At 44.2% G+C, this 13,015-nt stretch overlaps 1 protein-coding gene across 3 annotated transcripts in view; it reads right to left on the reverse strand.

Moving 5' to 3' along the window:
* Window positions 1–13,015, reverse strand: part of PIK3AP1 (phosphoinositide-3-kinase adaptor protein 1) — a 130,256-nt gene that overhangs the window by 42,706 nt on the left and 74,535 nt on the right. For all 3 annotated transcript variants that reach the window (XM_049854849.1, XM_049854851.1, XM_049854850.1), the window contains one exon: window positions 10,219–10,408. In XM_049854849.1, the coding sequence (XP_049710806.1) occupies window positions 10,219–10,408 (190 nt within the window). The remainder of the gene's footprint in view (window positions 1–10,218; window positions 10,409–13,015) is intronic.

Below are 13,015 nucleotides of genomic sequence, written 5' to 3' on the forward strand. Positions count from 1 at the left end.
TCCCAAATATAAAGGCTCTCTGCCATGCAGGAATCAGTCTACGGCTGCACAAATGGTGGGGTGCGGTGGGTACAGTGACTTGCTAAATCACATAGCCCCCACTCTCTACACCCACACATGTAGCTAGTCCCATGTCTAGAGCTCACAAGACAGCACAGTGTCACCAAGGTAAAGATAAGCTGCATCTTAAACATGTGTTTAAGATGGCTGGGCAGCACAGTATGTTAAAAAGAAATGATTAAATATTTGCCTCTAACATATAGGAAACTTCTTACCCACAAGACTCATGGCAGAAGGCAGTGTATTCCTGTGTGACTCAAGGACCAACTGAGAGACTCAGGCAGTTTGTAGCAGATGCTGCTGAGGCCCTGACTACGGCCCCTCAGCATTGCTACTTTAGTGCTCACTGACCCAATATCACCTGCCAGCTCTGAGTCCTGGCCTGAGGGCTCATCTGCCTGCAGCGCAGCAAGCCAGAAGTGTCAGGGAGTTAATACCTCCCTCCAGCAATGACTGACAGGATTGGGTAGATAAATACCCCAGCTCCCTCATCCCTTGGAATGGGTTCCCTCATCCCTTGGTGTGTGTGTGTGGCGGGGGGGGGGGTGACTTTGAGGCTCATGCTCCACGCCATCTCTCAGGGTTCCCTGGTGGGTAACATGCTTTATAAAACATCTCTGATTGCCTTCCTTCCTTTCCCTGTCTTACTTCCCTATTCCCTAGCCAGCTTTTCCTAGGGTCACCTCGCAAATACATTACTTGCATTCAGTTCAAATCCAAACTAAGACACAGTTCTACTGGCATCTGGGGTTATGCCCAAACCTTGCCCATTGGACAGATGTGTCCTTTTCATCAACATTTACACACAATGTGTCATTCATCGATTTTACTAAGCACCTACATTCACACCACATGTATGCTAGGCACTGGAGAGGTAAGGATAAACAGATCAAGATCATTATCGTAGAGTGACTTATAACTTAATACAGCATTTCTCAAAGCGAAGCCCAGCACCCTTAAAGGCAGCTTCCTCAGCACACATTTTTAGGTGCAATGGACTGATTATAGCAAATTAGCAGCTGTTCAAAGGCTTGCCTTCCTCACTTCCATGACATCACTTGTCTCTTTGTAGAGCTCAGGCAGGAAACCAGGACTTCTCCAGTGAGAAGAGAAAAACCCCCTTTATTAGCTCAGTCAGACAATCCCCGCAGAAGTCTGATTCAAGAAGAGTTTTGTATACTCTTGTCCTGGTCAGTAGTTCGAATCCACCAGGTGCTCCTTGGAAACTCTAGGGGGCAGCTCTGCTCTGTCCTATAGGGTCACTATGAGTCACAATTAACTCTACAGCAAAGGGTTTTTGGTTTCAGGTCCTGTTCCCAAATTAATTTCCAACAGATTCTCAAGTGATGGAGCCCGTCTTTTATTTTTAGTCTATCTCCCCACCTTTCCTAAACCAAAACCCGTTGCTGTCCAGTCAATTCTGACTCATAGTGACCCTATAGGACAGGGTAGAACTGCTCCAGAGGATTTCCAAGGCTCTAATCTTTATGGAAGCAGACTGCCACGTCTCTCTCCAGCAGAGCAGTTGGTGGGTTCAAGCTGGCTGACCTTTTAGTTAGCAGTGGAGCTCTTAACCACCGCGCCACCAGGGCTCGTTCATCTTTCCTATAGTTGCCTAATAAGATGCTGGCCACGTAAGGAATATATAATACGTGAGCTTTATAAACACCCATTGCTTCACTGTTAAAGCTAGATTAAAGCTAGCCTTTGTATCCTGTGTACAGATTTCACTTCCGGTGGAACCCTAGAGCTGTCAACCACCACCATGACAAGCACTTACAGAGGAGACAGACTCCAAGTCCTCTCCCAGTCCCTGCCTCCATGTTTCTCCTCCTCCCTGACAGGCACTTCCCGGCTTATCAAAGTGGCGGTTTTCAGAGCCGTCAGCGTCATCAAAGTGCTTTTACACAAAGCCTTCTCTATTCCATTCCGGGGCTTTCGACTCATGTTATTTTACTTTTTATTTACTTGGAGGAGGAACAAGAAGATTGCAGTCTGGAATGGTAACTGGAAACTACATGTGAAAACGGCATGGCAATTTAAATTAAATCAACCAATAAATAGTTATTAAGTACCTGGCAGTACATCGAGTCTTGGGCTAGGCGCCATGGGTATACAAAGAACTATAAATTACAGTTTTCGTGGATCCAGAGCTTACAAACAACACAAACACTCCAGAGCTGCTCTTCCTACACAGTTAGTGAAGCTCCGAATAATGGGGCAACGGAGTTGGAATTTCAAAGAAAAGGAAGATCAGAAACTGGGAAATTGACAAAACAATACTTACTGCAAACAGTTAAGTGCTTGGCTACTAACCAAAGGGCTGGCTGTTTGAATCCACCCAGAGGTACCTCAGAAGAAACGTCTGGTGATCTACTTCTCAAAAATCAGCCACTGAAAACCCTGTGGAGCACAGTTCTACTCTAGGTCACCATGAGTCAGGATCAAGCTGATGGCAACTTACTTCTTTGGTTTGTTTATTTAGGTTTTTTGGGGGTAATAGGCCAAGCACTGAGCTAGGCTGGGGAAAACGGCCTTGGGTAAGATGTGGCCTCTGGTCCCAGGGAGCTCCTGGTCTACAGAAGGAAGATGAGGGGAGGGTGAGAAGCTCAGACATCCAGCATAAAGCTGGCTGGGTTCTATCCTTCTGGTGAATGCCTTCCCATCATCTCCATGGAGAGGCCTCTCCAGGTGCCCCGAGCCAAAGTCAGGCTTCCCGATTTATTCATTTGCAGAACACTGGGTCCTTTTCCTCCATGGCACTGTCACCGTGTGTAGTTATATATTTAGTGATGTGGTACTTTGGTTTAATATCCAGCTCTCCCACTAGAATGTATGATTTTGAAGGCAGGATCACGTCCCTATGTTCACTGACTTCTGGTCACCTGGCACAGTGGCATAGCCATACGAGGGGTACAGTAAATATATGCTGAATGAATAAATGAGTGAACTAGCAAACTAATGAAGGTAGAAACAAATGAATCCACGAACATGGAGGTACTTGGTCTTTGTGAGAAACCTAGGCATTATTTCCAAAGCTGAGAACAGAGGAGGGCAACTTAGGCAGAAGGAACAGCATGAGCAAATGTATGGAGACATGAAAAAAAAACAAGGCAGCCTGGAGCAGACAAAGACGTTCTTGTCACCCTGAGATGTCCCATGCTCAGTGAGACACCTGAGAGGTCTCACTACCACCTATTAGGAAAGTGAGGTCTTTGCATGACAACGCCAGCAAACTACTCTATCCCACAAAATCTAGGATTCCTTCTGATTTTCTGGTACTTTCAAATCCAAGAAATAGTTGAGTATCTATTGTGTACAGCACTGTGCCAGGCACTGTAGATGACGCAAAGCAGTAAGACATGCTTTCCAATCAGGGTAGGACAGGTCACAACGGATGCATGTAAATAACCAGAGTCCAAAGTGATTTATGTGCAGTGCCTGAGAAGAGCACGACTCACAGAAGGAGCAGACTGCTGGTTGGGATGATGGTGGTTGTGGGGTTAACTTATTGACTTTAAAACATTCATTGAGTATGCTTTCAGTAAGCACCAATGTCCCTGACACCTTTCTTTCACTTCTGGGGGTGAGAACAGCGATAGGAAGTCAGGAAGTGCAACGTGCACTTCATGCATTAGCCCTTTTCCCCGGCAATGCTCTCGATCTGTTTCAGCCCTGGACAGGTCAGACACAGCCCTGCCTCAGAATCTGTTCTGTTCTTGCTGGTAATACTTCATCCCTTGCACCCAGCCCCACAGTCCCTAATGCACCTCTCGGCTTCACCGGTGGGTGCTGGGTAGCCACAGCAGCTGCAGTGAATGAGGCTCTGGAGAGAAAAGGGTGTAGATAAAGGAAGTAGATAAGGGTGCAGAAGCAATTCAGTAACTTAGTGACTTTGCTTACAAATGCTCCTTCAGCTGGGCTCAGACCAATATGGCTGGGCTGTGCCGGACTGGGCCCCCAGCTCAGAGGGAACCCAGCTTGTAAAGAGAAGCTGTAATCAGAGAGTTCAAGAAAAGAAACACTGCTGGAGATGATCTGTTACAGAGACGCCAGTTACCAAGAAGGTTGCTAAGGGAAGCCAGCAAGTTAAAAATCAGCTCCCCGGTATATACAAACTCAAGCCACAGAGCCACGAGGGAAGCATCGGGGTTCAAAAGAAAAGTGCAACGCAGGGTTAGCAGGAGGCAGAACAGCCCTCTGGGATTGATTAGAACGACTCATGTGAGTTTACAGTTTCCAGTAGCAAACAAGACACTATGCCTTTCTCCTTTCCTCTTTTGTCCTTATAGAAGAAAGATGAGCCTCTGAGATTTTTAAACAGAGCTACAATTTACCAGGCATATTTCCTAGGAAACAGACTGGACAAGGGCCTCCCAGAAATGGCTCCCAAGGCTTGGGTACCCAGAGCCTCAGGGAAGTGACCAGTCACTGGGTGAGGATTTCAACATGAAGTTAATTACCTAAGTCAAGGGACCACCAGGACTACCATATTGTTCTCTGAAGGCAAGTTAGGCACTAAAGAACCAAGTGAGAACAGATTAGGAGGCAGTGAAAACACTCAAAAAGAGGTTTGTTTTGATTTTTATTTATTACCTCTAATGAAGACATTTATTTCTTATATATTAAGGTGTGGAAATTGATGGTTTAAATCTGTGAGGTTCTGAACAAAAAATTCTCAAGAGAATGGAGAGCAAAATTGAAGGTCTAATAAAAAAGACACGTAGCTACCACCTGGTGGCAGCATATCTAAGCTAAAGACCATGAGGAGTGTCAGTGTGAGTGTGAGTGTGTGTGTATGTGTATGCCCACGCAAATTCAGGGAGGAAGATACTGGAGATGAATCAGAAAATCTCAGGGTCAGAACCCAACACTGCTCCCGAAACCCACTTTATTTAACACTGGAAACTTCCCTTACAAACTTCCTACTTAGGGATTGTTTTGGATTTCCTTGGGAGAGGGGGACCTTTTGCCACTCCTCCTTCCCAAGCTCAAGTCTAAAAGAGGCAGGTTTGTCCCGATATGGTTAGGTGACCTCTAAGGGGAGAGTGATGAGGTTGGGAAACTGGCCCAGTGCCTGGCATTCGATGTTTGTCCTGTGAGTGAGTGACTAAGTGAGTGAAGGAACACAGCCTAACTGCCTTAATATGTTTATTTTCAACACCTAGGTTTGAATGGTAATGAAGGTGGAGCACTGATAAACATAGCTATTTAACATTTACAAATAGCTCCTGTATCTGTGTCTATCCTACAGCTGGCAAATGCAGATCCTAAAAGCAGGGCAGGCCAGGGGAGCCCTGTGCCCCTTGGGGTGGCAGACAGATTCCTGCACTGGAAACCTGAAGACCCACTAGGTCTCCCTTGAGAACTTAACTAAGTTAAGTAACTTCAGTAAGTTGCTAGATCTCAGAGCCTTAGTATTCTACCCACCAAGGATAAGGCTGGTCACAGGAGATACAAGAGATAAAAGCAGTTTGTAGACTTAAAGGGGATATAAGATGTTCCAATTTATTACCTTGCTGGGTTAAAAAAAAACAACGCCCAGTTGCCATCAGGTTGACTCTGACTTATGGCAACCCCAGGCGTGTCAGAGTCAAACTGTGCTCCACAGGGATTTCAGTGGCCGAATTTTTGGAAGTAGATGGCAAGGCCTTTTTTCTAAGGTTCTTGTGGGTAGATTAGAACCTCCAACCTTTCAGTTAGCAGCCAAGCACATGAACTGTTTGCACCACTCAGGGAGCTACAAGTAAGCATCTTAGACTTAACAGTTTGTTCTCTGTCCCACTTTTTTCTCTCTTCTTTTTTTAATTTTATTGTGTTTTACGTGAAAGTTTACAGCACAAATTAATTTCTCATTCAAAAATTTATACATAAATTGTTTCGTGACATTGGTTGCAATCTTCGTAATGTGTCAGCACTCTCCCAGTTTCCTTTTCTACCTGGGTTCCCAGTATTCATTCATCCAGTTTTCCTGTCCCTTCCTGCCTTCTCGTCTTTGCTTTTGGACAAGTGTTGCCCATTTGGTCTCATATACTTGACTGAACTAAGCAGCACGTTCCTCACGTGCGTTATTGTTTGCTTTATAGGCCTGTCTAATCTTTGGCTGAAAGGTGGATTTTGGGAGCGGCTTCAGTTGAGTTAGCAGGGTGTCCAGGGGCCATAGTCTCAGAAGTTCCTCTAGTCTCTGTCAGACCAGTAAGTGTGGTCTTTTTTTGTGAATCTGAATTTTGTTCTACATTTTCCTCCCACTCTATCTGGAACCCTCTATTGTAACCCCTGTCAGAATGGTCCCCACTTCTTTATGGATTACACTAACTTTTCACCTACAGAGTCACTGGTTGTAAAACGAATGATTCCCACATCCAAGTGGCTCCTTCTTCTGGGACAGTAAGTGAGGGGTCAATCTCAAGATTAAGCCCAATAACCACAGAGACAAAAATACAACCAGTCCATGTCTAGAGTCAGAAAAGTTATATTTTTATATGACCTGGAAAATGAAAAATACAGTGGGTTTCTTTTCCCCATCCAAAAAGCAGCTGAAGTCCATAGGCTGCCTCTCGATGGCCCCTTTCTAGCTCCATGGTAACCAAAACTCTATGGCCCTGTTTGACTTTACAAGTTGCCAACTAGCCACAAACAGACAGTTCCATAGCACCCCCCCTGTCTTGGCAAGTGCCGGTGAACCTCACCGTTCCCTCTGATGTGCATGGCAGCTGAGAAGCCTATGGGATGGATGCTTTTAGCATCCCTCGCAGCTTTCTACTGATACGATAGGGGGATGTCATGTGTTGGCATCCAAAAGGATAGGTTCTCTGTCAACAATAAACTGCCAGTAAAGTGGGGATCCTTCCATTGTTCAACTGCCCACAACAAGGATACAGGATAGAAATAAATGTTGAGGCAAGTCTCTGAATTCCCAAGTGGGTACCAAGCGTTCTCAAAGTGTTGTTTTGTGAATGGGTCCCTGTTCCACAAAGCAAAGGGCTATGTCTTGTATCCCCAACACTGAGAAGAGAAAGGTAGCTGAAATATGGTAGATGCTCCAGAAATGCTTGTTAGGAGAGATGGATGTCCAAGGGTAGGGGGCGCCAGAGACTGTTTTGTTATCTGATGTTTGGAGCTACAGAAAGGGGAAGCATGGCTGTAGCTGCTAAATGAGTTTTCTAAAAGAAACCAGGACTCAAATTTTCAGTGTTAGATGAAAATTTATGCCACGGTATAAAGAATATGGTCCTAGACAGAGAGACCTGGGTTCGAATGTGAGTTCTATCACTTATTAGCTGTGAGATGTTGAGGAAGCTGTCTAACTTCTCTATGCCTTAGTTTCCTTATTTGTAAAGTGCAGGTAATAAAACAAACCTTGTAGGATTGCTTTATGGAGCTCTGGTGGCACCACGGTTAACTGCTCGGCTGCTAACTGAAAGGTCGGAGGTTCTAACTCACTCAGAAACTCTGCGGGAGAAAGCCCTGGTGATCTGCCCCTGTAAAGACTATCCAGAAAAAGATTAGAGCCTAGGAAACCCTACGGGACAGTTCTACTGTGTCACATGGGGTGGCTTTGTGTCCAAAATCTACCTGACGGCACCCCTGGTAGTGCAGTGGTTAAGAGCTACGGCTGCTAACCAAAAAAATTTGGCAGCTCGAATTTACCAGTCATTCCTTGGAAACCCTATAGAGCAATTCTATTCCGTCCTACAGGGTCACTATGAGTCAGAATTGACTCGACGGCAATGGGTTTGGTTTGGGGGGGGTTTTTGGTTTAACAACAAGACTGCTTTAAGGATTCAGTGAGATAAAGGAAGTAGATGGTGGGGATGATGCCTTCTCTCCACACATCCCTGCTGGGTCATGGCTCATACAGGAAGGAGCGCCCACCAGTACTTCCAGTCCCTCCAGTTAGGTGCTGGAAGGAAACTTCCACCCTCTCTCTCCCTTTCTCTCCAATGTTATTGGCAAGTGCCTAACAACCACGGGACCACATCTTTCAGGCTCTGGGGTCACCATGTCAAATGTCGTGCTGATGTCAGGCACCATCTCTGGCCATGCGCCCTGCCTGCACCTTCTGCTCCAGGCATCCTCTCAACGCTTGTTTTTCTGTCCACAGCTGGAGGGTAAGTCAGGCCTGCCTCCCTGTGGGCCCAGGGACCATGTCTTCTTTTTAGGCTGAAAGGTAAAAACGCTCAATCTAGTCTATTCTGGAAAGGCCTCCATCAATAAAGCTGATATGATGATGGGTATTTACCTTGTCTTTCTTGAATCCATTAATCAGACCCAGTGGGAAGGAGGGCTGAGTCTTGGGCAGTGTTTCAGAGTCTCTAGCATTTAATACCAAATAATGGCAATTTTTTTTTTTTTTTTAATGGCAAAGTATTAATAAGGCTCTTAGAGGGTCCATTGTTTGTTCCTCCTGCTTCAACCCCAGTATGTTTATGGAAATCCAACACTGTTGAGACCAGTGGTTCTCAAAGGGGGTCAGCGCTGCCCTCTAGGGGGTGTTTTGAAAATCTATGAGGATGTATGGGTTGTCACAATGATGCAGGGACATTACTGGCATTTAGTGGGAGAAGGGGAAAGAATGCAAGACATCCTACAACGTGTGGGACAGTCGTGCACAATCAAGTGTTTTATGCCCCCCCATGACTTTGAAATATCCTGCTAGACATACATATAAAAAAAAAAATATAGTTCTAAAAAATCCTGCTTATGATACATACATATACACGTATATTTATACACAGCTATTTTTTTATGTGATGGCACGGCACTGGTTTTTTTATGTGTATACGTGTGTGTAAATAGTTTATATTTAATATCAGAAGATTCAAGGGAAGATATGGACAAACATACCTGCCAAACTGTCACTAATGCTATATTGGTTGGTTAAAAAAAACCCGTTGTCGTCAAGTTGATTCCGACTCATAGCAACCCTATAGGACAGAGTAGAACTGCCTCATAGAAATTTGCGTAGCAGCCATAGCACTTAACCACTGTTACCAAGTTGGTTGGGTGGAGTCATATGGAGTTTTATCAACTCAGTTATACATTTCTACATGGCTTCGAGTTTTTATAAGAATGTTACTTTTGCAGTTGGAAAAAATAAAGTTAACCAAAACTTGTTAAGCAATTTATAAGAAAAATCATGCCCTGGAGATAGGATATTTTAGAGATCAATTTACTTACATTAATCGAATAAATTCAGGTCACCAAAAACAAAAAACTTTGCTTATAATTTTCTGAGCCTGAAATTTAAACTGCTTCATATATAAATACAACTTATATTTTTGCATTGCTTTGATACACACTCAATTTTCCAGGAATTCAATAACTATGAAAATGGAGATGACATTGTGAAGAGTGGTTCACTGTTGAGGAAAATCCAGGCACTGACATGGACACTGCTGTGGTATTTGAGTCACTGATACAATACATGCGTGTCAGTCACATTTGAGGCCATGACATTGACAGTGATTCTGATAAGCGTCTGCATATATTTTTATTACGTCTTCATGTGCTGGCATGCCTGAGGATTTCCTCTCCTTTTATTTCTTTTTTATATTTCATTTAACAAAAAAAAACCCATTGCCGTCAAGTCAATTCTGACTCATAGAGAGCCTATAGGACAGAGTAGAGCTGCCCCATAGGGTTTCCAAGGAGTGGCTGGTGGGTTCAAACTGCTGACTTTTTGGTTAGCAGCTAGCTGAACACTTAACCACTGCACCATCAGGGCTCCATATTTCAATTATGGCAACATATTTGATTGTTTAAAATTTTATATGTAGGTAGGCTATAGTATGTATGAATCTCACGTCAGGGTCGTAAAGGAGGTGTTACAAGATGTTTGTCGTAAAAGGAGGACATTGGGACTGGCAGGGTTGAGAGCCACGGATTTAGATTCTCAGATCACAAGCAATGCCTTCATCAATTCCGGTTTCCAGGCCCTTGCTTAAGTTCTCACACTAGGCACTGACACAACGGAGGAAGTTTGGAAAAGGAGTCTGCTTGTCACAGCACATGACTGTAGATCTAAGTTTGTGTAAAACAGGATCTTCATCCCTCTGGGTGGGGTGAGGGTAAGGGGGGACTTCCCCCAAAAACACGGAATGAAGAAAGCCACTTGTCAGAACAGAGATGGAGACAGAACTGAGCTGTGCTACTTACAGAGGTCTTCAGAGGCAGCTGGAGCGAAGGCGGCCATGGACTCATATAGCTCCTCATCACAGCCAGGGTTCAGGGAGCATTTCATAAGCAGGTCTGTGGAGAGGTGGGCCATGGACTCATACACGGCATCGGCCTCCTCCCCTTGCATCAGTTCCTCCTTAATGTGACTCTTCAGCATGTCCACAGTTTCCTGAAAGAAAAGACAGGACCCACAGGCACTAAGACAGCCTGGCTTTCTGGGTAGTTAGGCCCCCACTAGCAAGCTTGCAATTGTTTGTACATGTCAGTATTTCCCACCAGACTGGAAGCTCCTTGAGGCCAGCCTCCATGTCTTTTTTTGTTTAGTTTTGTTTTTTTTATTGTGGTAAAAATATAACAAAACCTTCGCCATTTCAACATTTTTTTCATGTACAGTTCAGTGACATTAATTACATTCGTTATGCTGTGCAACCATCATTGAGTTTTTGTTAAGGGCGATAGGAAAATTTGGAAATGGATAGTAGTGATAGTTGTTTTATGTTTTTGGTTTTAATCTCTATATGTTCCCATATGCACTCAAATGACATTCATTAAAAGTCCAATGACTCGAGGTTGCAAATTAAAAACTTTCTCTTGAGCACATACTATGTACCTGGTATCATGCTTGGTATTTGCCTCTCTGTTATCTCATGTCAACCTTTCCACCACTGCTTAAGGACAGTATAATATTCTTTAGTTTACAGATGAGAAAACGAAAGCTAGAAAAATCCAAGTGCCTTACTCAAGGGCTCACAGTCCTGGCTTTTGAATTTTTTACTATACCTTAGTGGTTCCTCAACAAGGAACAAATGGCACAAGAGAATGTGACACTTACTGACGAGTCACATCAGAATTCAAATGGGCTAAACAGGGCTGAGTTAGATGTTCTTGCATTTATGGGTATACAGAAGACCCCCAGCAACTCGATACACTAGACTCCCATTTCTATCAGCACGTTTCTACCCATTCCTCCCTTGATTTTATGTCCTATGACCCAACAGGGCTTCGCGAGCCAGTTTTAGATGATGTGCCCAGAAGTCAGAAAGGCTGTCCCTCTGTCCTTCTGCCTCTTGGTTGTTGTGAAGCTAAAGGGCTGGCTTCTCTGAAACGTCTGCACAACTTTTCCTGGTAAGAAACTCCGGTGTTTCACAATCCTTATTTCAGCGTGAACCCACAAAAATCCTCATTTTCATCACCACTACCCTTGAATTGCTAATCCACTAATGAAACTCCATGTCAGTTTCCTGGGGAATACAAGGAGTGGACCAGGTGACAGCTATGAAGTGTTGGAGACTCAGGGCCTAGCATTAGGTTTTGATGTGGTGGAAAGAGGAAACGGGACAGCTCTAAGAGGTATGCAACATGTAGGGACAATCTCTTGGCAGCAAGGCTAAAGATGCATTGGTTGAAGGTGACTATCATCAAAGAGCAAAGATGATACGAGTAATGTGAACCAGATTAACTGCAATGCAAGCTGAATGAACATCTTTAAACTTTGCTGTTACGCACAGCAGGATGAATAAGCCCAGCTTCAGCATCCGACTAGGTTCAAATCCCATCTCTACCCTTACTAGTGAGCAACGCTAGGAACAATTACTTTACCTTTCTAAGCCCTTTTCCACATTTGAAAAATGGTGTAACACAATCCTTTGAAGTAATGTTAACTTCAAAGGATTGTGGTGAGAAATAAATAATGCATTTGCCAAGCAAATAGACTCAACAAATAGTAGTTATTAATATGAGTGCAATATATTCTTAATAAAAACTATTGGCATGGAAATGAAATGCTGCATTCATACACGTGTGACTCCAAAGTAAAGCCAAGTAAATACTCCTGGGCTGTAAGTGCCGTTTAGCCTCATGTATGTCAGTGATGCCCCAAGTGGAGACTCACGCTGTTCAAAATACTTACAAACCCCCAAATTTTGGGAAGGTACCCAAAGGAAGGTGCCTCAATGAGCCACTACCTTATAGATTTTCAAATACGGAGCACAGAACAAGTTTTCTGGGGGAGGTGTCAGGCTCACTGCTACCTGGAGGCAGAGAGAGCAGGCTTGGATGGTACTCACTGTTCCTTTTGAGGGCCATAACCCTATATTAGAGGCTGAGCTATTCTTACCTGCCCTCTGTGTGCCTATAAAGGCAGAGAAAACCAGAAAGGGGTGGAGCCGGGAAGAGCAGCTGCCTCCAAGACAATGGAGGCAGTACTGGGGAATGGAATAAGATCTAACCATGGCGTGAGATCCAGCTCAGAGAAGACCCAGAAGTCAGTGACCAAGAAGGAGCTGGGGTCCAAAATCAGATGAGCAGGCACACTGAGGATATCTGTCTAAGGTCAGACCCAGCAGAGGGTCATGAAGAGGAGGCTGCTAGCAGGAAGCAAAACCTCATAACTAGCCTCCTTGATTCCTCAGATGCTGAGCTTTATTGTAGCCTCTGCTAAGGAAGAAACCAATCCTAACATAGCTCACCTGGGCCTAAAGGTGGTTGAGGTAACTGGGAGTACCTGGCCAAAGTGCCTTGAAGGTGGATAGGAAGGGGATCACCTTCTACCTTTAGCTGATTTGCTCTATAAATGTCTCTGTAAATTCTTTGTGGGTGGACCTCAGTGCTTCACATACATTATTACTTTTTATCATCAAGAGAACCCTATGGGTAGAGCTATTATTATCTTCCCTTTGCATATTAGGAAACTAAAAGAGAGGATAAATGACTTTCCCAAAGTCATGTGACTAACAAGTATTGGTGCAGAAGTTTGAACCCAGGTCCATCTGACTAT

The sequence above is a fragment of the Elephas maximus genome, chromosome 16 (assembly GCF_024166365.1).
Source record: "Elephas maximus indicus isolate mEleMax1 chromosome 16, mEleMax1 primary haplotype, whole genome shotgun sequence".
Lineage (NCBI taxonomy): Eukaryota > Metazoa > Chordata > Mammalia > Proboscidea > Elephantidae > Elephas > Elephas maximus.